Source organism: Macadamia integrifolia, chromosome 6, assembly GCF_013358625.1.
Source record: "Macadamia integrifolia cultivar HAES 741 chromosome 6, SCU_Mint_v3, whole genome shotgun sequence".
Classification (NCBI taxonomy): Eukaryota; Viridiplantae; Streptophyta; class Magnoliopsida; order Proteales; family Proteaceae; genus Macadamia; species Macadamia integrifolia.
Window position 1 is genome coordinate 1435275 of NC_056562.1, and position 24725 is coordinate 1459999.

The following is a 24725-nucleotide window of genomic DNA, read 5'->3' on the forward strand; positions in this document are numbered from 1 at the left end:
AAAAAAAAAAAAAACACCAACAAAAAAAAAACGCACATAGCCATTTTAGCCCTCTTTAGTTTTAAGTTTTACTGCGATAATGAATACATGATTAAGTAACTGGTTCATAGTAAAGATAGGATGTATTGGCTGGACTAGTAATACAACTGTGGTTTATAGCAGCTTTACTGATACAAGCAACTGCTAACATAAATTCTTATAGGAAACTTGGGTTTTGACTAAGCATTCATGAAAGATTTAAGGGCTGGCTATTTTAAGGTGGGTAGCTGTAGGTTGGACACTCACTGGATTCATCAGGGTTGTAACAAAGTACAGGATTAACACCCAGCAATCACCAAGAGAACAAGAGAAGGAGAAGAAGAGAAGTAAACCGAGACTGCTTGTTCACCAAAACGTGAATAGCAGTCTCCCTTACCTTTCTTATTTATAATCAACCAAATACAAAACAAAAAGGAAACTAGTAAACAGGAAACTATCCTAATTAGGGAACAGAATCAAATCTCCTAACACTAATAGGCAAGGGTAAAATTGTGGGACTCAAGGGAGGCATCTAAGTGATGCCACTGACCTCCTCATGTGCCCTTTGTACCCCCACAGTACAAAGGGTACATTCTTTAACAAGGGTTTTGCAGGTTTAAAGCTTTTCAGAAAGCAAGGGTATGCTTATGGAGTAAATGAATTTTCAAAGAAACATTCTGACTCGTGAAAATTTAGCTTTCTTTTCAATCCACCTGGAGTATGAGATATACCAGAGCATGGATTTAAAAACTTTGCCACGTGTTCCCTCAGAAAGATCACTCTGACTTGTAGATAGAAGAAGAGGGTTTCAAAATGCAATTTCTTGGACCATGAAGTAATAGGAATAGGAAGCTGCTTAACACAATCAAAGATCAGGCAAAAAGAAACCCTCAAACACAAACTTGTAATCAACTTTTTTAGCACAAAGGAAAAAAAGTTTTGCATAAAGGAAAAAGGAGAAAGTTTAACTTCTATCTACTTAAATGTGTTGGCATAACAGCAGCATGCAGAAAATACAATGAAAGTGGAACTCATGATAAGATGTCATTTAAATTCAGGGAGAGGGGGAGGGAATAATAATAATCTTTCAAACCCTATATGCTAGCAAAATATGATCCAAAAATATGCTGATACTTGCAGACAAACAACAAAACAAATTTCTCAAGAATAGGCAGCATTTGTTGAGCAACAGACCTAATACATAAACATGCCATAACGACACCAGGAGTCCCAGCAAAGCAAATTCTGCAAACAGCCATTTTAAAATTCCTTGCATGTGCAAGTCTCACAAAAAAAAGTTTCCCTAAAGGGTATCTTAAAGATTAATAAGTAAAAGAGTTGGACACTTAAAATCTCATATCCTAAATAAAAACCATTGATGTTTCGATCAAAGTTGGGGAACACAGAGAAGCATAATTACACTAACAATAGGCAAGTAAAGTGGGAGAATGCACTAACCGCTTTCAGTGTTTTATATATAGGAGTAACGACTTGATCGAGAAAGGACACAGAATCATTGCCACTCATACAACTAGCAGCTAGCTTAGCTTCACCATGATCCAATATTGCATCCAACTCCTTCGCCATCTGTAATTTATATAATAAAAATAATTGTTTCATCAACATACAATATCCAATTGGATCAGAAGTGGCAGCAATCACATAAATTACACAAAAGTGCAAATATATAGTCAATTAAAGGACCATGGAGGATGATGATCTATTAAACGAAAGGAAATGGAGAAACAGCTAGGGGCAAGAAGAAAATTCTTTCAAGATAAAGAATAACTTATTACTGCAATAGGAAATTATTCTTCTTTGATTAATATATCAGAGATTTACAATTACTAAACTAACAGAGACTTTTTTGGGATAAATAACAAGATTTTATCGATAGAGTCTCAGTTCGAAGAAGTACAAAATCAGGGTTTTAGTGCACAGTATCGGCACCACCATTGTCTGCCGCCAATACCAATACTGATACCGATTAGGGTCAGTCATATCAGGCTGGATCGGATTGTTTTGTCCATCAAAATACCGATATTGGGTTCTTTTTTACCATTTTTACCCTCCCTTATTCTGGTACTATTGATATGGTATCGGTCAAGGGCCAATACCATACGGCCAATAAAAGGGCCTACCCGGTGCACAAGGCTCCCACATGTGCAAAGGCCGGGACGGAAAAAACTACACATCCTTACCCCGAGAATGTCAAGAGGCTTTTATATGGCCAATCTGATCCCAAGAAAGGGCATACCCAATGCATGAGACTCCTGCCACTGTGGGGTCTGGGGAGGGGCATAATGTATGCAGCCTTACCCCCGCTTTGCAGAGAGGTTGTTTCCTTGCTTGAACCCAAAACCACTAGGTCACAATAGAGCAACTTTTCCGTTGCACCGAGGTCCACCTTCACGGCCAATCTAATCCTGATACTTCAAAACATGTACATAGTGATACAAATACATAGAAGTACAACAACCATAGCAGTAATGGAGTCTAGGTGACCCAAAGTGCTGGAGGGGGTCCAGATGCAAGGCAACCAAGGCATCCACACGCATGGACACCTAGGCGATGCCTGGACAACTATGAAAACAACAACACAATCAGACCTCCACAAGAATACCACCCAAAATACATGAAAGAAACTCTGATCAAGAGAACCCAAAACCAAAAAAAAAGGAGAACACTCGTATATCAATCACAACAAATGTAGCTCCCAAAAACAGATCCTAGGTCTAGCTAACTCATCCACAACCTTATTAGCCATTCGCACTTCCAAGACTGCCAAGAGAATTTCAAACAAATTTAAGTAGTTAGCTGAAGAATGGGCCTAATTAAGTAAGCATGACGCCAAGGTTCACCCCTCTCATCTGTCATCTATTCCAAAACTGTCAAGACTTCAGTTGTACATGTAGATGTTTAGTACATGTGACACTTGTTAGAGAATGTCGAGTGAGGGGAAGGGAGAGAGGAATCTCAGGCGCTACCCACAATTTCTCTCCCTCCCTTAGGGGCCGCTCCACCGCTATGTCCTTTCGCTTTTTGTGTTTGTCTCCTATTGTGACCCTATCATGTGTTGCTATATATATATAAATGAAATAGGAAGTACCAACCCTAAGGTTGCAACTCCCAAGTTACAGCCATCTCTCTTTCTCTATCACTTTCTCTTTCTCTTCCAATTTCTTCCTTATTGTTTACATGGTATCAGAGCTTGATCCTTACAACTAACCAAGTCCTTGATATCACTACATCGACTAGAAACAGACTAACAGCCCCTCTTCTTCTTCTTCGTTGGCTGTTACTGGTTGACCCTAGAGGCTATATCGATTTTCAGAGGGGGTGATTTCATCCCCTAGTTTGTGAAGTTTTTAAATGGAGTCTTGATTGATTAGAATCAATCACCTTTAGGGGAGGTTTGACTCAAGTTATTGGTGGTATGTTGATGACTTGATTCACTAGTTGAAAATAGGATTTCCTACAAGGGACAAAATTGATTTGAGGGTTTCAGGGTTTTGGTCTCTGCCAAAATCGATTTTTGGCACCTCTTCCTAGTCTAAAGTTTGTTTCTCAAATTCTTTGGGGGACTTATGTTCAGCAACATACCAAGGACATTCGGTCAAATTTTCAGCATCATCATATAAGGTCCCTACAACAAACCGGGGGAGTATTCCTAAACTACGCAAATTAGGGTTTTGTTCTCTAAGTCGATTCTCATTAACTACTATTTTGTGGATGTTTATGATTGAAATTTGGATTTATGCATCTGTTTGGATTGGTTTGTACTACTTAGCAAAGTTGAATCAATCATTGGGTTTTAGATCGACTTTCTCTAGAGCATATTTTTTTCAAAATCGATTTTTCCAAGGTCTTTGGAAATCGATGTTTTGCTCTTCTATTGTGGTTATGGCTGAAGGTGAAGCAAAAAAGTGTTGTTGCAGAGGTAGTTTCATCCTCCTCCCATAGATCACAGAGAAGAAAATTGCAGGAGCTGCTAATTTTCAACAATAGAAGAAAATTGTGCATTTAGTGTTGATTGGTCGTGATCAACAGAGCCATCTTACAAGGGTGAAGTCTACCACAGTCTACAGATACCACATGGGATACTGTTGATGCATGCATTTTGGGACAGCTGTTGAACTCGATGCATGACTCTATTGTTGATATAGTCACTCACATCGACACTGTTAAGGAGTTGTGGAGTATTTGAGTGTTCTGTATTCTGGATAGAACAACTTGTCTCGGATTTTTGAGTTGTCTCAGGACTTATATAAGGTTGATAGGAAGGGTTTCCCTCTGACTCAATACTTCATTGATTTCAAAAATATGTATGAGGAGCTAAACTCTCTACTTCCTATTAGTGGTGATGTCAAGAAGATACAGAACCAGCGCGAGCAGCTTGTAGTTATGGGCTTTTTGGGAGGTCTTGGAACATAATGTGACTCTTGTTCATTCTCAAATCCTTGGAGGTGACAAGGTGGCATCTCTTGCAAATACATTTTCCAAGACTTACAGGTATCTCGAGAGAATTCCCATGATCCTACACCAGTGAACAGCTCCGCACTTGCAACATAGAGTAATAATCGTGGAGCTGCAGTGACCCAAGGATCAAAGTATCAATATCAGTTGTCGTATTGGTCAGCTAAATTTAAGATACGTATCAGAGGGCATCGTATTGTATCGAAGATACGCTAAGGTATGCTAAAGATCAAGGATTAAAGTATAAGTATTAATCATAGTATCGGTCGGTTAAATTTAAGATACGTGTTAAACGGTATCGTATCGTATCGTATCGGAGATACCTTAAACCATAAGCTCCATGTCGTAGAGGCAGTGGTAATAGAAAGGGGCAATCTATTGGGAACCCTTCGGATAGTTCAGTGGCAATACAAACATGCCACCATTGTGGCAAACCAAGACACATCCAACATTTCTATTGGAAACTTCATGGCAAACCTTCTCAGAAGCAGTTTGCTAATTCAGCCACAGTTGTTGAGCCTTCTAAGCTTGGAAAATCTGAGGGTAAGATGGTAAAGGCGACTGACAAATTTGCAAGATACAATCAATTTCAGCCACATACTCAGCCTTCCACTGCTACTTTTGTCAGATAGGTAATGCCATTGCATGTCTCTCCTTTTCTTCTCGTCCCTAAATAATTGATTCAGGTGCATCGAATCACATGTCCGGTGTTTCAGGTATACTTTCTTCCTTCAAGGAACCTTCTGCTGATGTCTCATTGGAAAATGGTTCAGTTGTAAATGTCAATGGCACTAGCACAATTCGTTTTAATTCTTCTTTGTCGTTATCATCTATTCTTCATTTGCTACATTTTCCATTTAATCTTTTGTCTGTAAGCAAGTTCACAAATGGTCACAATTGTTTTGTAACTTATTATTCCGACTCGCGTTTTTCACGACCATACAACGAAAAAGATGCTTGGTAGAGGCCGTCAAGTTAGGTGTAGTATCTTTTTTAAGACAATCCTCCTATAACCTGTTCGAGTATTCTGACACCTCATCAAATTCAGTGCCGATTGGGCCATCCATCTTTACAAAGTCTATAGAAGCTTGATCCTCGTTGTAGTTCTCTTTCTAGTTTAGGATGAGAGTCATAACAATTTGGAAAGCTACAATGTGTAAAGTTATTCCCCTCGAGTCAATAAACGATCTGCGCACCCTATTGATTTGGTTCACTCGGATGCATGGGGTTTTTGTCCTATCACATCCAAGTTAGGTTTTAAGTATTTTGTTACTTCTATTGATGATTATTCTAGAGTTACCTAGATATATTTAATGAAAAATCGTTCCAAGTAATTAACCATCTTTTGTGCCTTTGTTGCTGAAGTTCAAAATCAATATAATGTGACCATTAAAATTTTACGTAGTGATAATGCAAAATAGTATTTTTCTGGTCGGTTTTCTCAGTTTATGGCTGGTTGTGGTATGATACATTAGTCTTCCTGTTCAGATACTCCTCAACAGAATGGAGTTTCTGAAAGGAAGAATCGTCATTTGACGAAGGTTGCTCGGTCCCTTCCCTTTAAAATGAAGTTGGACAAATATTTTTAAGCTAATGTTGTTAAAACTGCTTGTTATCTTATTAATCATATGCCTTCTTCTATCTTGCATGGTGATATTCCTCATTCTTTATTGTTTCCTTCTGACCCACCTTTTGTTATTACACCTCATATTTTTGGCTGTGTTTTCTTTATTCATATTCATAGTCCAGATTTGTCAAAGTTGGGTCCTAAACTCTAAGTGTCTCTTTTTGGGTTACTCGTACCCAAAAGGAAAACTAGTGTTATTATCCTCTCCTTCAGAAATATTTTGTTACTGCTGATGTATCCTTCTTGAGTCCACATCCTACCCAGATGAGTCGTTTGCTTTGTCTGAGATGGATGATGATCTTCCACTGTATGTTATTCATCATTCTATTACACAAGTTAGAATAGAAGCAGAGTTTACCTCTCCAACTCTTCCACTAGTTGTTCATCAAGTCTATACTTGTCGTCCCCGGGAAGCCTCAACACCCCTTATTTCTACCGTACCTACTTCATCGTGTTTGTCTACAAATCATACTCTAGGTATTCCTTTATCTGGTCTAAATCTTCCTATTGCACAGTGCAAGAGTGTTAGAAGTTGTACCCAACATCCTCTTTATGACTGTGTCTTATTATGATTTTTTGTCGTCATTTCATTCTTGTCTTTCGACTATATCTTGTCATCCTGTTAGGGCATTATCTAGTCCTGGCTGGCAGACAACTATGGAAGAACTTCTTGCTATGGAGGAAAATCAAACTTGGGATCTCGTACCATTGCCTCAAGGCATGTCAACTAGTGGTTGACGTTGGGTTTATGTGGTTAAGATTAACCATGATGGTTCTCTTGCTCGGTTGAAGGCCAGGTTAGTTGCAAAAGGGTATACCCACATTTATGGTGTTAACAATCAAGATACCTTTTATCCTGTTGCCAAGTTGGCCTTTGTTCATCTTTTGATATCTCTTGCGTGCTTCGTCATATTGGCCGTTGTATCAGCTTGATATGAAGAATGCTTTTCTTGGTGGTGATTTTTCTCAAGAGGTATATATGGAGCAACCTCCGAGGTTTGTTGCTCAGGGAGAGTCTAGAAAGGTGTGCAAGCTTAAAAGTCCTTGAACAGTCTAAAACAATCTCCTTGGGCACAAAAGTGGTTTGTGAAGCTGGGCTGTGAAGGTGTGACAGTGATTATCCGGTGTTCTACCGGAAGTCTGACGTAGGGAGAATATTTCTAGTTGTATATGTTGATGATATTGTCATTACCGTAGATGATGTTGAAGGTGCATTTACAACAACACTATCAAACTAAGGATCTAGGAAGGTTGAAGTTGCTCAATCAAGGAAGGAAATTTCGCTCTCTCAAAGAAAGTATGTTATGGATTTGCTAACAGAGACGGGTATGTTGGGACTAAACCTCTTGATACTCTAATGGACCCAAATGTGAAACTTAAAGCTGAAGGAGGTGATGTGTTAGAAAATCCTGAGAAGTATCGAAGGTTGGTGGGTAAGCTAAATTATTTGACTGACTCAACCTAACAGGCTGACATTGCCTTCCATGCCAGTATTGTCAGCATAGTAAATAATTGGTTGCCTTAGAAGCGCCTAGGCGCTAATGCGTTTTATGGGGGTTAAGGCGTGAGTAACCTTATTGGCAATGCATTGTTTTATTTTTTTATTATTATTTTATTTTATATTCCATTCCTATATTTTTTATTAGCTTGTGTACAAAAGTCATGTACACTGCATCACACTGAATCACATGAAAGGATATAATAATTGAAAGCAACCCTCAAAGTCTCTCACGCCTTGGCTTAGGGTTGAAAATGAAACCCTTGGCAGCAGCAATTATCTCCATCGATTCCAGCTCAAACAACATTTTTCCGGTTACCATGGCTAGGCTGGCTTCTACTAGTGGTGACTAGTGGCTTTGGCTGCTATTGCCGTTGTTGCTTCTGTTGCAAGTCTATGATTCAAAGTAAATTGTACATCTGTTGATATAAGTTGCAATTTTGTGCTTACATGACTATGTATTTCCCCTATCAAAAGCAAGCACTTTGAGAAGCCAAATCTAACGGCTCTTCTAGTTGATTAGGAACTAATATCCACTCTGCTTTAAAGTTTTGCTTCCACGTTGATTCTTCTATATTCTTTGTTTTGTCTTCCTAATGCATGATATGTGAAAATGTTTGAATTCTTATATATATATATATATATATATATTGATCGAAATTGCTATTGCTATAATAATCTGTTAGTGTATATTGATTGAGATTACTATTACTGTAATGGTATGAATCTTGCATTGGTATGAATATTTAATCTTATTTAGTTTATAAGTAGAATTAAATAATTTTTAATATGTTATTTGTGCCAAATAAAATGGTTACATTAAAAACCAACACTAGAACGCTTTATCGGATAAGGCGACGCCTTATGTCCGCCCTATCACCAAAGCACTCCGAAAGACCCTCAAACGCCTCGATCGCCTCACTACCTTAATAACTATGGTTGTCAGTCAGTTTCATTCGTCTACAAATACTTCTCCTTGGGAGGTTGTTGTTTATATCTGAGGTATCTCAAGAAGGCTCCAAGCTATGGTTTGTCGTACTTTGATCATGGACATGAGCATATTGAGGGTATGCTGATTGGGCTAGATCCCCTGTTGATAGGCGATCAACAACTGGATATTGTACGTAAGTTGGCCAAAATCTTGTTTTGGAAGAGCAAGAAGCAGGTTGTTGTGGTTAGGTCTAGCACAGAGTCTATGAGTATTGTGCCATGACTTATGTCACTTGTGAGGTGATGTAGGTGAAGCAGCTATTGAGGGAACTTGGGTTTTGAGTGCACTTCTTTTATGCAATTGTGGTGTGCAAACCAAGTTGTGGTCCATATGGCATCAAATCCAATGTTCCATGATAGGACAAAGCATATTGAGGCGGACTGTCACTTTGTTCAAGAAAAACTACAAGATGGAGTTATCTCTACAAGTCATGTTCGCACAGGAGATGTTTTTACTAAATCTCTTGGGAGTGGTAGAGTTGATTATATTTGTAACAAGTTGCACATGATTAACATCTATACTCTAGCTTGAGGGGGAGTGTTAAAGAATGTCGAGTAAGGGGAAGGAAGAGAGGAATCTCAGGATAAGCTCTAGGCTCTAATCACAATTTCTCTACCACCCTTGGGGGCTGTTATGTCCTTTGTCCTTTTGTGTTTGTTTCCTATGGTGACCTTGTTATGTTTTCCTATATATATATATATATATATATCAATGAAGTGGGAAGACCCAACCCTACGGTTGTGACCCCCCAAGTTACAGCCATCTCTCTTTCTCTTCCACTTTCTTCCTTATTGTTTACAACACTTAACTATACTAAACTATACTTGGTGGTGCTAAGTGTCCTAGGCGAAGTATACAGTATGGGGTTAAGTGTGTCGGACACTCTGTTGGAGAGTTCCTATATGGGTGTAATGAGTGTTATATTATGACTAATGAATTGTTACCTACATGATGAAGTACTGCACCGTGATCTAGGGTTTCTCCCATAGTCGCAGGTCGCTTATCTCTCTTCTTAATCTCTCTCTTTCCTTCTTCATTCTCTCACTCTTAGTACTGCTCTAACTGTTTTGATTTTGCTACATGGTATCAGAGCAGATCTGATCAGTACTTGTATATCCATCTTCTCAGATTTGAAAGGTGCATCTAAAATTGTTCTCTTTCAGGTGGCAGCAACTAATGATGCAGTATTGGTATCAGAGCAGGTCTGATCAGGAAATTTTTCTTACCAACTGCCTTTGATACTTTTTTGTTTTTAAATTTCAAGGTTCTTATGCTCCAACTTGTTAAGCAAATTCTACTATTGTGGAATGTGCAGTAGTTTATTTCCATGTATCTTTCATGGTTCGAGGATCTTTATGTCCATCCTGTTTCAATGGGACATTAATGCAGCACACCTGTTCCACTGAAGAATGCCCAGGCTACCTTAACTAAGTTTTTCATTTCAGAGACCTAAACAAAATTTCCTGCACATGGGTTTAGGTTTTCTGAAACAATGCTTTCCAATTGTTCCTTGTTTCAATGATTTTGAGAAAATATGTGAAACTTGGTGGTGGACGTAATGCATGTAGGACGCTTTGGCTTGACCGATCTATATGGTACGTCAGGTAGACAGCCGGTGTCTTATTATAGTCTGTCGTTATAAGCTTGTGGCTGATTTGTGGTGGTGCGTCAGGTTGACAACCGGCACTTATTATAATTAGCCATAACCCGTCAATCTTTACGCTCATCCTTGCTTGGAATCTCCATGTAACCTTGATCCTTACGCTCATCCTTGCTTGGAATCTCCATGTAACCTTGATCCTTACGCTCATCCTTGCTTGGAATCTCCATGTAACCTTGATCTTTATGCTCATCCTTGCTTGGAATCTCCATGCAACCGAAACCCATTAAGTTGGGATAAGGTTTTGGATGTTTGTTTGTTGCTGTTGTATGAAGAAACATGAAAAATAGGGTTTCTTTGTGCTAATTGATGCTGCTGATCACCTAAACTGTAAGCTGGAGTATCTGGTTTTTTCTGCCAATGTAATCTCCTCGCATGAGATTCTTTTGTTGATACATCTTCTCAGCGCATGAATCTTTCCGTGCATAAAGTTCTCTTGTCAGATTAGTGAAAATCAACACCATGTGGTACCCTGTTTATTAGTTGATCTTCCTCCAGTGGTACCCGTCATAGCTTCCATATTGCACTTTGTTGTGCCCTGTTCTTTTGGTATTCTGTCACTGAATATATTATTTTTGGATTTCACCATGCAGTACGCCCATACCCTGTTTTTGGGGCAATTTCCAGCACTACCTCAAAGTATTAGGAAGAAAGGAGTTGGGAGGGATTCATTGATTCCTGTTTTCACATACAACATAAGAACTCCTCTTTTGTTGCTTTACCCATTTCTTTGGTATTTCCATTACTACCCTTCCCTTGTTCTTCTATTCTCCTTTGCCCATATTTTATAAACCCTTCCAACTGTATCCCTTCTCAACAAATAAGAATTCCATTCATATCCATTCTATTATATTTACCAAATGACCACTTGAAAAATCTGGTTACCTACAAGATCGTCATTACTATTATATAAGTGGGCTATATTTCTTTTGGGTGGCCCTTGGGAAACCCAAATTGGCTCTTCTCTTATAAAGGCACTATCTACCAAATTTTGAAGAGGATTATATTCTATCTAAGATTATTAGGTTTTCTTCTCTGTGGGCTGAAGCTAGGGGTGTCAATTCGTGGCCCGACCCGACGAACCGACCGGAATTGACCGTTTATAGACCAGCCTGGCCCGGCCCGGCCCGGCCAGTTTATTAAAAGTGTCGGGCTTGAGCCCGACCCGTTTACAAAAGGTCGGTCTCAATCCTGATACTTGGATGGTCCGGAGCCCGATTGAGACCGATTGATTAATACCCGACCGAGACCGATCTATTTTGCACCGGCCTAGCCCCGACCCGATTGTAGAATACCTATTTTACCCCCATATGAAAGAGTTAAAAATAAAAAGTAAAGAAAGAAACCAAAAAAGGCAAAAACCCTAACCGACTACGGACTACCCTTCGGTCTCCTTCTTCGACCTTCCTCTTCGTTTCACACTGCGCCATGCCCGCCGCTGTGTTTCTCCATTGTCGCCGACTCGCCAGTCACCAAGGCCAAGCACTCTTCGTTTCTATTTGGCCGACAACTAACTGTTGTTGGCGGCTGTGTTTCACTTTCACCATTGTCGCCAAGCACTCTTCGTATCTATTTGGCCGACTGTTATTGTGCCGGCAGCGCCGCAGCTGTGTTTCTCCATTGTTGCCAAGCATTTCTTCACTGTCTGCAAGGAGAAAAGTGCAACTTGGTTAGTGCTGCCTTTCTTGGTACATTCTTACTTGGATTTTCCATTTTCATCACCCTGTTCCTTGATTTTGCTGTTTTTGTATCTATATAAAACCAACATGTTTAAATGAAAAGATCGACTAACTGCATCAATTCTGGAATGGTATTGGATTCTCCTCTCCATCTTTTTCTTTTCTGCTTCACCTTCGATGTGTGGTTTCAATTTCACATGTAATATCATCATATCTCTTGGATTGAAAACCACTTGCACAATTGCTTCATTCTAGATGTTGTTAGCAGCCAGAGTCCAGCTATCTTCAAGTTTTCTTCCAGAATAGATTAGTGTAAAAGAGTTCTATGGGATACCCACCTTATCCTAAATCATGGCCTTCATCTTTTGGAGAGAATCCCTTGTGTCTGCTTCAAGTACTATGGTTCTCTGGTTTTCTGGTTTGGTGGAAGCCTAACAAACAATTTCATTCCCACGGCAGCAGCTTGAAGAAACAGGTGGAGGGTTGAGTTCTTCTAGACAGCATAATCAACTAGTGTTTGGGTGTCCTTTAGTTCATTTCCGGCAAAGAAGAGACCCTGAATCTTACCCGGAATGCCTACCTTGTCCTAGAACTTAGCTTTAACATCTTTAATTCTCTCCGACCTCTTCACCTTGAAGGCCACTGTTTTCATGACCTTCAAGAATATATTCATCTGCAACAACAGTGAAATCAAAAAAGAGAGGTAGCGACCTTTACAATTAGTTTTAGCAGAGGATTTAAGCCCGTTTAACATTAAACATGTCCGTAGCCCGGTTAAGGCCCGACTAAAACCCGATTAAGGCTTGATTTTAGTAGCCCGATTATAGCCCAAGACAGACCGACCGAATATAAAGCGTACCATGCCCTCACTAACTAAGCCCGATTAGTTAAATGGGCGACATGGTGCAGCCTTTGAAAGTCTTCAAGCCCGATTAAACCCGACCGAAACCGGACCAGCCCGGCCCGGCCCGACCGGTTGACACCCCTGGCTGAAGTTATACGGCTTGGTTAAAATAGGTGATTCTAAGCCCTAATGTTGACCCCATTAATGTCCAAATTACTTCAATTAAGTTGACTGGTGCCCCCAATTATCTAGTCCGGGCACAGACTGTCAAGGTATATATATATATATATATTGGATGAATATATAATTTTTTTTTGGATTAATAAAATATATATTAACCCATGAATAAAGAAATTTATTACCAATAGAAGAAGAATATACAAGGGAAGGAAGGGGGGAGTGCCAACAGAGGCCAACCAACTAGGCCAAGAAGGTAGCCCAACTACAATGAAAGCAACACAATGATATATCAATGGGGCGGGGAGAAAAAGTAGTAGGAAGATCCCAGGACAAGAAGAATCCCTACTATAACGAGAACAACACAATGATACATAAATGGGGAGGGGATATAATAGGAGGAAGACCACAAGACATAACAGTAAGTTTGTTCCTTGGGGAGTCGCGGACCATGCGGTGAACAATGAAACCAAGTTTGGAGCTAACATCGAAGTAAACAGCTTTCCAAATCATATCAAATGAACGGGAGTTGAAAGTCCATCCACAAAAATTGCGTTCCATCCAGTTATAGTTGATAGTAGCACAAAAGGCAAGCTTCCCAACTGTATCACGAATAGAAGATCCACCAAAGGTCATGTCAACCCAAATCCATTCTCTACTCAGGGGGAGGATACGCCTACTGGAAGGCCAACAGGAGGAAAGGACTCTCTTCCAGATAGTGGAGGAGAGAGGCAGAAAAAGAATAGATGATCAGCATCTTCGGAGCCATTCCAGCAAAGACAGCAGGAATGGGGGACCTGGATGTGTCGATAGATAAGGAACGACTACATAGGAAGGCAGTTCGAAAGGACTCTCCACACTGTGAAGCTATGGCGAGGGATGTGACCTTTAAACCAAATAATGTTTCTCCAGTCAATAAAAGGATCCTTGAACGAATGAAATTCCAAGCAGGGGCTGAAGAGAACAGTCCCAAAGGAGACCGGGATTAAATAATCTTATCATGCCTTCCTCGATGACTAGGGGGAATGGGGGGAAGGGAGGACCAGCGGTTAGAAAGGGGGAAGAAGAAGCTGATCTACACAAGCCAGAAGAGTAGATAATCCTACGAGAGATTAGGGGTAAGAGGATGCCCTGAGGGGTGCCAGGGGTCCAACCAGAGGGAAGTGGAGGCTCCATCCCCAATAGAGTGGGAGAATGCTCTGAGCACAATGGATCTGGAGGAGAGGATGTTTCGCTAGATCCAGGAGGGGTCGGATGGAAGGGAAGCAATCCACGAAGAGTCATTCTTCAGGAGGTGGGACCGTGGGAGTAGACCCAAGAAATACAAATATTGTTGTGCTTAGAGGCTATTTTTAGCTTGAGGGTGCCTACAGAATTGACATCTTATGTCAAGGTTTAATTAATGCTAAAGACAAAGTACATATTATTTGACCTCTTCTCCACCTTCTTCAACTAGTACAAAGCATAAAGATTGGAAGTGAGAATGACACATTGCTTGATGGTTGTGGAATAGCATGGAACCACCTCTGGCTACTTGGACCACACAACAGACGCCGCAAGGCCCAACTAGGCTGCCATAGAGGGCTAAACTTGATGGACCGGCTGATGAAGTCCACTTCCTTTGTGATGAAATCTTCATCACCACATCTTGCAGCTCCATTATGAATTCATAAAAAGGTGGTGTTGTGTTACAAGTTACAACATCAGCAACACTAAGAAACCAACGAGTTCCAATAATCATAGTTAATGAGAATTACTACAACTAAATGGAGTACATTTGCTTTCAGAAAAGGACACTGTAATCAACAGACATTACTCTTGATAAACATTGACTAACATAAGATAATGAACAGGAAATTATTCAGTCAGAGTTACAACAACCATGAGAGCACCATGTGACAAGTCGCAAACTTCATAAGCCACTTGATATGAAAGTGATATATTTGTATAATCACAACATTAAAGGTTGAAGCAGACTAAGCAGCTACATAAGATACTTACATGGTGGAACAAATAGCAAATGCATTCAGGAAGAAAGCGAACATTTGCAGCTTCACCCCAGATAAGGAAGTACAAAGAAACCAAAATAAGCTTCCTATCTCTGTTGATTGCTTCATTGCTGCAAACCAAGGTTGCAGGACATTTGTCAATGTATGCAATTATAGAACATAAGAACCACATATAGTTAGATTTAGGAATGCAACTTGAGCAGGGCCATCATGATCCTGGCCCAGCCCAACCTGAAATATGATCCAAGCATTAGAGGCCCACAGTGTAGCCCAGTCCAGCCCAATGATTGGTTAGGTGCAAATTCATCAGAACTACCTGTTCCATGCAAGACGAGTCCGCAAATATTTGCACCACTTGATATAGTTATCAAGCACCTTCAGAAAAACCTCATTAATAGCTTTCTCATCTATCTTCTGCATATAAAAGAACAAAACGAGAAAGAAATGACCAGTTAGCTTAGCACCCTCAGTGTATCTGCTTTGATATACCATAACCGCATATGAAAAGCTTAACTAAATGTACTCACCCAAACAAGTACCAAATCAGATGTTCCACCAAGAAATTGAAACTATAATCAATTTTGCATTGAATTAAGTGGAAGATCAGAAAATAAGCTAGGCTGCTAAAATAGTGCCGAAACCTAGAAATAGCTAAGCATCAGATTGTTGGTGTTATTAGCAGGGGAAGTGCTGTACACTTTCCCTCGTACCCCAGGCAGGGAGGCCCCCACACCCCCCCACCAAACCCCCCGGTAAAAGTGTAAAGTACTTCTTCCCCTGCTAATAACACTAGCACACATGACTCATCACATTATAGACCATACATCTTAGGCTTCTTTTCCTTTAATGTAGAAATCTGTTAGTCCAAACAGGAAGTATTTAAAGATTCAACCCATCAATGCCTTCACACAAAGGAAATTTGATAACAAATACATAAAGCTAACTTCAAGTGAGATGCCCAGGGCACCTGGGTCCAGCGAGAATAGCAGGAAGTTTGTTTAGAAAAAATTCATAAAAATTCTTCAGGTGTGAAATCCTATAGGTCAATAGAAAAGTAAATCAATGTAAAGCATCTCTTCAAGGAACTCACATTTGTAAGGATCAACCGTCAGATCCCTTGAGATAAGTAGTCTTGTACCACCATTCCAATATTTAGGGAAATATCTCTTATAACCACAAAGCACTTAAAGAGTGGTCCTATAGGAGTCATCACCCCTATTAGACCCTCTAGTTATCAATAAGTGTTAGTTGTGAACTACTTTGAGACCTTCTCACCTGTTGCTTGTCTAAATTTGGTCCAAGTTCTTATCTCTTGGCTGAAAATTTGGACCGGCCACTCTACTAGCTGGATATCAAGAATGCATTCTAATATAGTGATTTATAGGAGGAGGTATATATGAAGTTACCTCCGGGACATGTTGCTCAAGGGTAGAATTCACATAGTAGTATGTAAGCTAAACAACAACAACAACATAACCTTATCCCAACTAAATAGGGTCGGCTACATGGATCCGATAAGAAAAAAGGAAAATCAAGAAGTAACAAATTAAGAAAAAATAAGTGAAAAGGGACTAAGAGAAGCAAATAAGGCAGAAATCAAAGATGCATCACAAGGACATCCCTTACACGGGGTCAGCTACCCGGGTGCTTGTCCTCCACAAAACTCTATCCATGGCCATACTAGAATCGAGCCCACCATATGCACGTCTTCTCTCACCACTTCATTAATAGTCATTTTAGGCCTACCTCTACCTCTTTTGGCTCCCTCCAAATGAATCTGCTCACTCTGCCTTCTTGGGGCATCTATGGATCTCTATTGCACAAGGCCATATCACCTCAACCGGTTCTCGCGGAGCTTGTCCTGGATCAGTGCAACACCCAACTCATTTCATATATAATCATTCATTTTCTATCTCTCCTGATCCTGCCGCACCATCCTCTTAGCATTCTCATCTCAGCTACACTCAGTTGAGTCAAATAACTCTTCTTAACTACCCAACACACCGCTCCATATGTCATAGCTGGTCGTACCACGGTCCTGTAGAATTTTTCCTTAAGTTTACTAGGCATTCTTTTGTCACATGGTACTCCTGACGCACCTCTCCATTTCATCCATCCCACTTTAATTTTGTGGACAACATCATCCTCTATATCCCCCTCTTTGTTAAAGATGGACCTCAGGTGTTCAAAACAGTTACTCTGGGGTAGCTCCCTTTCCCCAAGTTTCACCACTCCTCCTCTAGTCTAACTGAAGGGGCACATCATATACTCTATTTTCGTTCTGTTTATCACAAAACCTCTTGATTCCAAGTTTGATCTCCATAGCTCCAGTTTAATATTAATCACTTCCACTGTTTCGTCTATCAAAACAATATCATCTGCAAATAGCATACACCATGGAGCCGAGTTTTGTAAGTGCTTGGTTAGATCATTTATTATGAGTGCAAACAAATAAGGACTTAGAGCCGATCCTTGGTGTAACCCAATGGTAATTGGGAATTCTTTACTTTTACCCTCTATCGTCTTGACACTCGTCACCACTCCCTCATACATGTCCTTAATTATATCTATATATTTATTCACACCCCTTCTCTTCTCTAAGACATTCCAAATAAGCTCCCTTGGTACCCTGTTATGGGCTTTCACTAAGTCAATGAAAACCATGTGTAGGTCCTTTTTGTGGGCTCTAAAAACTTTCATAAGCCGCCTTAGCAAGTAAATAGCCTCTATCGTGGATCTCCCTGGCATTAACCCAAATTGGTTCTCCGTTATCTCAGTTTCCTTCCTTAGGTGTGCTTCCATAACCTTTCCCCAAAGTTTCATAGTGACTCATAAGTTTTATACCTCTATAGTTATTGCAGTTCTGAAGATCCACTTTGTTCTTAAAAGTCGGAACTACATTGCTTCTCCTTCACTCATCTGGCATAGTCTTAATGTTCAAAATCTTGTTAAATTGTTTGGTTAGCCAAGACACCCTATGTCCTCCAAGGTTCTTCCACACGGACCACACTTCAATTGGGAGATCTCATCGGGGTCCTAGTGTTCTACCTACATTCATCTCTCGTAGGGCCTCTATAACCTCGATTTCTCCAACCCGCAGTAAATGTTCCTGGGATGAGTTAGAATGACGTCTATTCTCTTCCAATCCTGAGTCTCTCCTATCAAGCATTGAATCTCCATTTAGTAGGTTGCAAAAATAATCACCCCATCTCTTCATAATGTCCTCATTTCATACTAGAACTCTTCCATCCTCACTCTTAATGCATCAGACATGGTCCAAATCTCTGGTCATCCTTTCCCTTATTCTAACTATTTTATATATCTCTTTTTCCCCCTTCCCTTGTATTAATATTTTCATACAGTTCATCATATTTTGTGCCCTTGCTTTCCCCACAATCTACCTAGCCTCATTTCTAACTGTGTGATAACATGCCCCATCTTCTGCCTCGTTAGTCCTTTGCCATGACTTAAAACACTCTTTCTTAGTCTTAATGGCGGCCTGGACCTCGTTATCCCACCACCAGGTCTCTCTAGGAGTTCGACCCCCACCATTTGATACCCCTAGAACTTCTTTGGCCACCTTCTTAATGCAAGTCATCATATTTGTCCATATCTTGTTAGTATTCTCTTTCCACTCCAACTTGCCTTAAGATTTTACGGTAGATCCTTCCAGCCGCCCCCACTTTATCTTAAGGCAGATATGTTTGGCTTTCTTTCGTTGCTTCATATTGAGACACAAATCTAGGATAAGCAGTTGACGTTGAGATGTTAAACTCTCTCCCGGTACAACTTACAATCTTTACACAAACTCTCTCCCGACACAACTTACAATCTTTACACAATAGTCTAATCAGATCTTCTAGTGAAAAAGAAGTCAATTTGGCTTGCATATGCTGCCCACATTTGTAAGTAACTAAATGTTCTTCTCTCTTCTCAAAGAAAGTGCTTACAATGCAACAATCATATGCTAATGCAAAGTCCAACATTGAGATCCCTTTTGCATTGAGATACAAATCCAGGACAAGCAATCAACATTGAGACGCTAAACTCTCTCCCGATATAACCTTACAATCTTTACACAACAGTCTATCAGATCTTCTTGTGAAAAAGTCAATTTGGCTTGCATGCTGCCCACTTTTGTAAGTAACTAAATGTTCTTCTCTCTTCTCAAATAAAGTGTTTGCAATGCAACAGTCATATGCTAATACAAAGTCCAACACTGAGATCCCTTCTTCATTTCTTTCCCCGAATCCGTATCCTCCATGGACCTCTTCATAGCCTCTTGGAACTTTGCCCACGTGCCCGTTTAGATCCCCACCTATAAAAATTTTTTCTCCCTGACCAACACAATGCATCACATCATCCATATGCTCCCAGAATTGTACTTTAACACTTTCGTCAAGTCCTGCTTGGGGCGCATATGCGCTTGCAATTTTGATAATCTCATTGTCTAGCACCAGCTTAATGAAAAGAGTCCTCTCCCCAAATCTCTTTACCACAACGTCATTTTTAAGGTCTTTGTCCACTACTATGCCCACTCCACCTCTCCCACTTTCGCTTCCTAAGTACCATAGCTTGAAGTCATCCAACCCCTTAGCTTTGCTGCCCTTCCATCTCGTCTCTTGAACACATGCGACATTAGTACTTCTTCGCCGCATAACATCTATCAACTCCATACTTTTACCTATTAGATATACAATGTTCCATGATGCAAATCTAATTCTACGCTTACACACATGATTAGTACCATAAGACATGCTATAACAAGTATGAAGACAATAAAAGAACTATATATTCAAAGATAGTAGGATCCACGCAAAAGGGATTGGCTAAGTATAAGTAGATGTGGTGTCGGCTGCCTAGCTGATGCACCTGTAGTGTATATATATATATATATAAATATATATGTGTATGTATAAATAACCGAAAAAAGAAACCAAAAGCACGTACGAAATTCAGATCAATTGATACTAAGTGTGGTTTTTGAGTTTTCAAAATGCAACTCTAATCACTCGGTCTTTCATCATCTCCAAGGTTCTAAGGTGGTGGTGGTGCTAGTAGTTTATGTTGATTACATTATTGTATTTGGTAACGATACATCTGGCATTGCAGAAGTAACGTCTTTTCTACATCAGCCTTTCAGATGAAAGACTTAGGTTCTCTCACCTATTTTCTTGGTATTGGAGTTCAACAAAGTGAAAGGGATTAGTCTCCCCCAACGGAAATGTGTTGGATCTTTTATCTGAAATTGGTATGCTTGGATGTAAACCAATGGATACTCCTATGGATTCTCATCAGAAGTTTGTCCAGACAATGGTAAAGTCTTTAATGATCTGACTGGTATAAGAGATTGGTTGAGAAGCTTAATTATTTAAATGTTACTTGCCCTCCCATTTCCTTTGTTGTCGGTGTGATTAGCCAATTTATGAAGTAACCAAAAAAAAGTCCACAGGGATGTAGCAAGTCTTATCTTAAGGTAACTAAAGGGAGTTCTCGAAAAGGGGCTTATTTACCTACCGCATCAGAATGTTGATCTAGTAGGGTTTTATGAGGTTGTTACAGCCACTGCTGATGGTGATAAGAGGTCCACCATAGGTTATTGCACATTTATTGGTGGCAACCTTGTCTCGCAGCGCAGCAAAAAGCAAACTATTGTGGCTCATTATAGTACTGAGGCAGAGTATAGAGCTCTGGCAAAAGTGGTTGAAGTCTACTCTTCAAGAGTTGTGTTTCAATTACACTACCCATGAAGATGTTTTGCGATAATCATGTGATCATCTACATTGCCAGCAATCTAGTGTGATTAGCATAAATTAGAAGTTTGGGTGGCAAATCCGTAATATATGAGGCAAAAACAAGTCCTCCAAAGTAAGAAAATAGCAGCTGGGTAATTCTGGAATTTAAAACTTTAAAAGAATGGGCCAATCTGGAAATTTAAAGAAGAGTGGAGTAAAAAGAATTGAAGTTCAGAAACGGGGGGTTAGTGTAATTAAGGGAATCTGTCCTTGTAATTTTTGAAACCTTCCTTCTTCACCTTTAGCATTCACGATGGAAATCAGAATCAGCAAAGATAGGTTATCTTGCGGGAAGAAGAGCTCAGCCAACTATTGACCAATCGAGCCAGGATTTTAGGGGCAACTTCCTAACCCTCAGGCTTGTTGATTCCCCCAAAAAGTAGGCTCCATAAACCCCATGTAGGCTGAGAATAGTTTCTACAATATGAATCTGGCGACGAAAGGAAACCCAGATCTTATATTGTGAGTTATGCACCGATTGGAGGTAGGAATCCAGGGCATAGGTCACTTGCGGGTCAGCTTCCTTCGACCTGAATCAAAAGACAAACAGAGATCTGCCAGTGGAGTTCCAGCAAGCACTTCTCAGGTCGGTACTGTTGCAAGTACGATGAACATTAGCAAGGCCATGTAAGGACTTCAGTATGATCCCAAATCCAAAAGGTCAATTAGAGAGAGAGAACCTTGTTCGGTTTTGGAGGAACAGCAAGAGATGGGGAAGACAGAATATCAAAGAGCAAAAAGGAGAGAAACATGCATGGCAGCCATGGTTTTGAACCAAAAACTTCATCCAACTTTCAATTCCAAAAACTGAAAGAACTCCATAGTCTTATATGGCTACTTAAAGGAAAATAACAAGACAATTAAAGGAAACTAATTGAAAAGGGAAACTACACTAAATTAGAAACTAAGATCCAAATAAACTTGACCCCCAAGCTAACTAAAAAAAAGAAATAAATCAAACACAAAAAAATAACTAAATATTCCTTTGCCCAACTGCATCAGTTTCATGAAAGGAATGAACATATTGAGGTTGACTGGCACTTTGTCCAGGATGCTGTTTAAAAGAAGCTGATTGTTACTCTGTTCGTTTGACCAGTCTGCTGATCTGTTTACCAAGTCTCTCTTTGGTCCAACTTTTAGGAAATATTGTTCCAAGCTAGGCATGGGAGATTTGTATCCTCCAGCTTCAAAGGGAGTATTAAAGTGTGGTCCTATAGGAGTCGCGGAACCCAAGGTTTAAGGTATTGGTATCGTATCGATACCCACCGATACCGATACAATACACATTGATACTTTAAACCTATTATGCAGTAATCCTTTTAAAGATATCAATACAATACGTATCATATCGATACCCACCGATACGATACAATACTATACAGATTATAAGATACGATATGATATGAAATGATATGATATGATACGGACAGATAATTTATACTATGGTGGACCCCTATTGGACCCTCTAGTTATCAATACGTGCTAGTGGTTTGATACTAAAATTGGGAGTAGGTGGGAATATACCCATTGTGAGTGAGCACTATTTTGGTTAAACTTTGTATTTCTGATTATGTTATTTACCTTTTAGTGCTTTAGCTTTCCTTATTCTATTGTGATTGTAATTTGGCTTATTATAAATGAAGGGCTACTGACCATCGCCAACTCTTATTTTCTCCTTTTTGTTCTTCTCTTCTTTGTTCTTTGGGTGGTTGATTCTTAGTTCTCTACCAAGTTAAGCACTCATCTATCTCCTTTCCTTCAAATATCAAGTCACTTTCAAAACTCCAAGGATCTTTTTACCACTTGAAACTTTCACCAAATCAAGCTGAGGAATAGAATGGGGCACCTATATCGAATCAAAAGTGAATTTGTTGGCCTTCCTTGCACATGTTTCACACCAACCCAATCAACTCTCCCTTACATAACGGTTATGGCAGCAAGGCAGCAAGGCAACCAAGGCACAGGGCAGCCGCCTTGGCATCTTGGTGCCTGCTTAGGCCATGCTATAGTGTACAAGGTGCGCCCTTTAAAATAGGGTTGATTACAATAAATGCTGCTCAGAAATGATTCTGCATGGTTCCCCTGCTTTCTGTTTGTTCCTCTCCAGCTAAACTGCTAATAAGACTTCAGTTATGTGTGCGGTGACATTTAGTATATGTTGTGACATAACATCATATTTGGTGGTGTTTAGTATTCTTGGTGAAGTTTAAGGATTAAATATTAATTGTCTGAAGTTGTATTATGCTATGATTATTGAGTCATAACCACAGTAATAAAGTGCTGCCCTACCCAAAATAGAACAGTTAAGCAAGTCATGGGTTGGGTTTTCCTCTCCAACAGTTCTCTATCTTTGGTCTTCTAATTCTTCTTCTCTTATTCTCTTCTTTCTTCTCCGGTACAGGACTACAGGTCCAGATCTTACCTTGTCTAATACTGCCACATGGTATCAAAGCAGGTTTGATCAGTACTTGTGTAATCCTATTTTCTGTTTTGAGACTTCTTTGAGTTTTTTTTCTCTTCCTTGGTTGGCAGCAACCTACGCTGCACTTTTCTTCTTAAATCCTAGTGAAGAATCATAATTAAATTTATATGCTGTTGTTATACTGCTGATTGGTTCAAGCATATCTCTTCTCTCCGGCTGGTTGGTCGAAGCATATCTCTACGTCTTGTGATGATCTAGTGACACAGTTACTAAAGCATTTCCACCAGCATGAGTCATCCTCTTTCCTCCTCTACTGCTACACTTGCACATTCAGGTACGATAGCATTTCTTACTATTCGTCCCCTTCCTCCTGGATTGTTGATTCTAGTGCCTCCAACCTCATAGCTGGAAAGTCAAATTTGTTTTCTTCTCTGTCTAAAACTCACCATCCACCACACGTTTTTCTTGCTAATGGCTCTTCCACCAAGGTAACTTGGTTATGGTACTTTATCTTCCTCTTCTTTGTCCTTGTCTTCTGTCCTTCATGTACGTCAGTTACCTTTAAACCTTTTATCTGTTAGCCAACATACCAAAGGACTAAACTGTTCTGTTACCTTCTAGCATTCTTATTGTGTTCTCCAAGACCTTCAGTCAAAGAAAAAGATTTATGGCGCTTGTGAAAAAAAAAGGCCTTTACTATCTCCATTGGGGTTGTTATTATGTCTCCTAGTGGTGTTTCTCCTCTACAGTGGCATCATCGACTAGGACATGTCACTGTCCAAACTTCAACAAATGGTTCCTAGTTGCAAGTTCTTGTCCTGTCTTCAAAGTGAAGCCTGTGAACTCAGAAAACATCAAAGTTCGTCATTTTATTCTCATAGTAAGTCTAGGACTGCGTTTGGTAGTCATCCAGAAAAACGTTTCTGGCGTTTTTTCGTTCCATGGGAACAAAAAAACAGAATTAAGTGTTTGGTGTCAACTTGGTGTTTTTTCATTTTTTTTTGGAAAAAAAAAAGCTAAATGATGGAACGACAAAACCTTGTTCCGTCATTTCCGTTTCGTTCCAAATACAAAATAAATAAATAAATAGAAGGAGAAAACTAGGGTAATCGTTCCTGAAGCAGGTTCACCAAACACCACTTTTTTTTTTTTAAACGGCATTTTGGCACACAAACTGAAAATTCTGTTTTTGACACGAAACGTCGTTTCTGGAACTGAATGACTACCAAACTTAGCCTAGGAGTCCATCGTTGTTTTCTTTAGTTCATTCAGATCATGGTTGTACGCCTTGGTCGCCTTGTTGGTGTTGCCTTGTCTCTGGACCCTCTCCAACGCCTTGGGTTGCCTAGGCGTCATGACAACCATGATTCGGATAATTGGGGTTCTTATCGAAAATAGGTTAGCTTTTCTTATTTTGTCACTCTTGTAGACGATCATTCACGTTTAACATGGTTGAAGTTGTTGAAAGATTGTTCCAAGTTTCTCTCTGTGTTCAAAGCATTTTATAGTGAAATAAAAACTCAGTTTTT

General features: G+C 39.8%; 1 protein-coding gene across 2 annotated transcripts in view; it reads right to left on the reverse strand.

The window, feature by feature from the left end:
- Nucleotides 1-24725, reverse strand: part of LOC122081999 (callose synthase 10-like) — a 107927-nt gene that overhangs the window by 70090 nt on the left and 13112 nt on the right. For both annotated transcript variants that reach the window (XM_042649466.1, XM_042649464.1), the window contains exons 8-10: nt 15296-15393; nt 14972-15089; nt 1477-1605 (exon numbers count right to left, since the gene is read on the reverse strand). In XM_042649466.1, coding sequence (XP_042505400.1) covers nt 1477-1605; nt 14972-15089; nt 15296-15393 — 345 coding nt within the window. The remainder of the gene's footprint in view (nt 1-1476; nt 1606-14971; nt 15090-15295; nt 15394-24725) is intronic.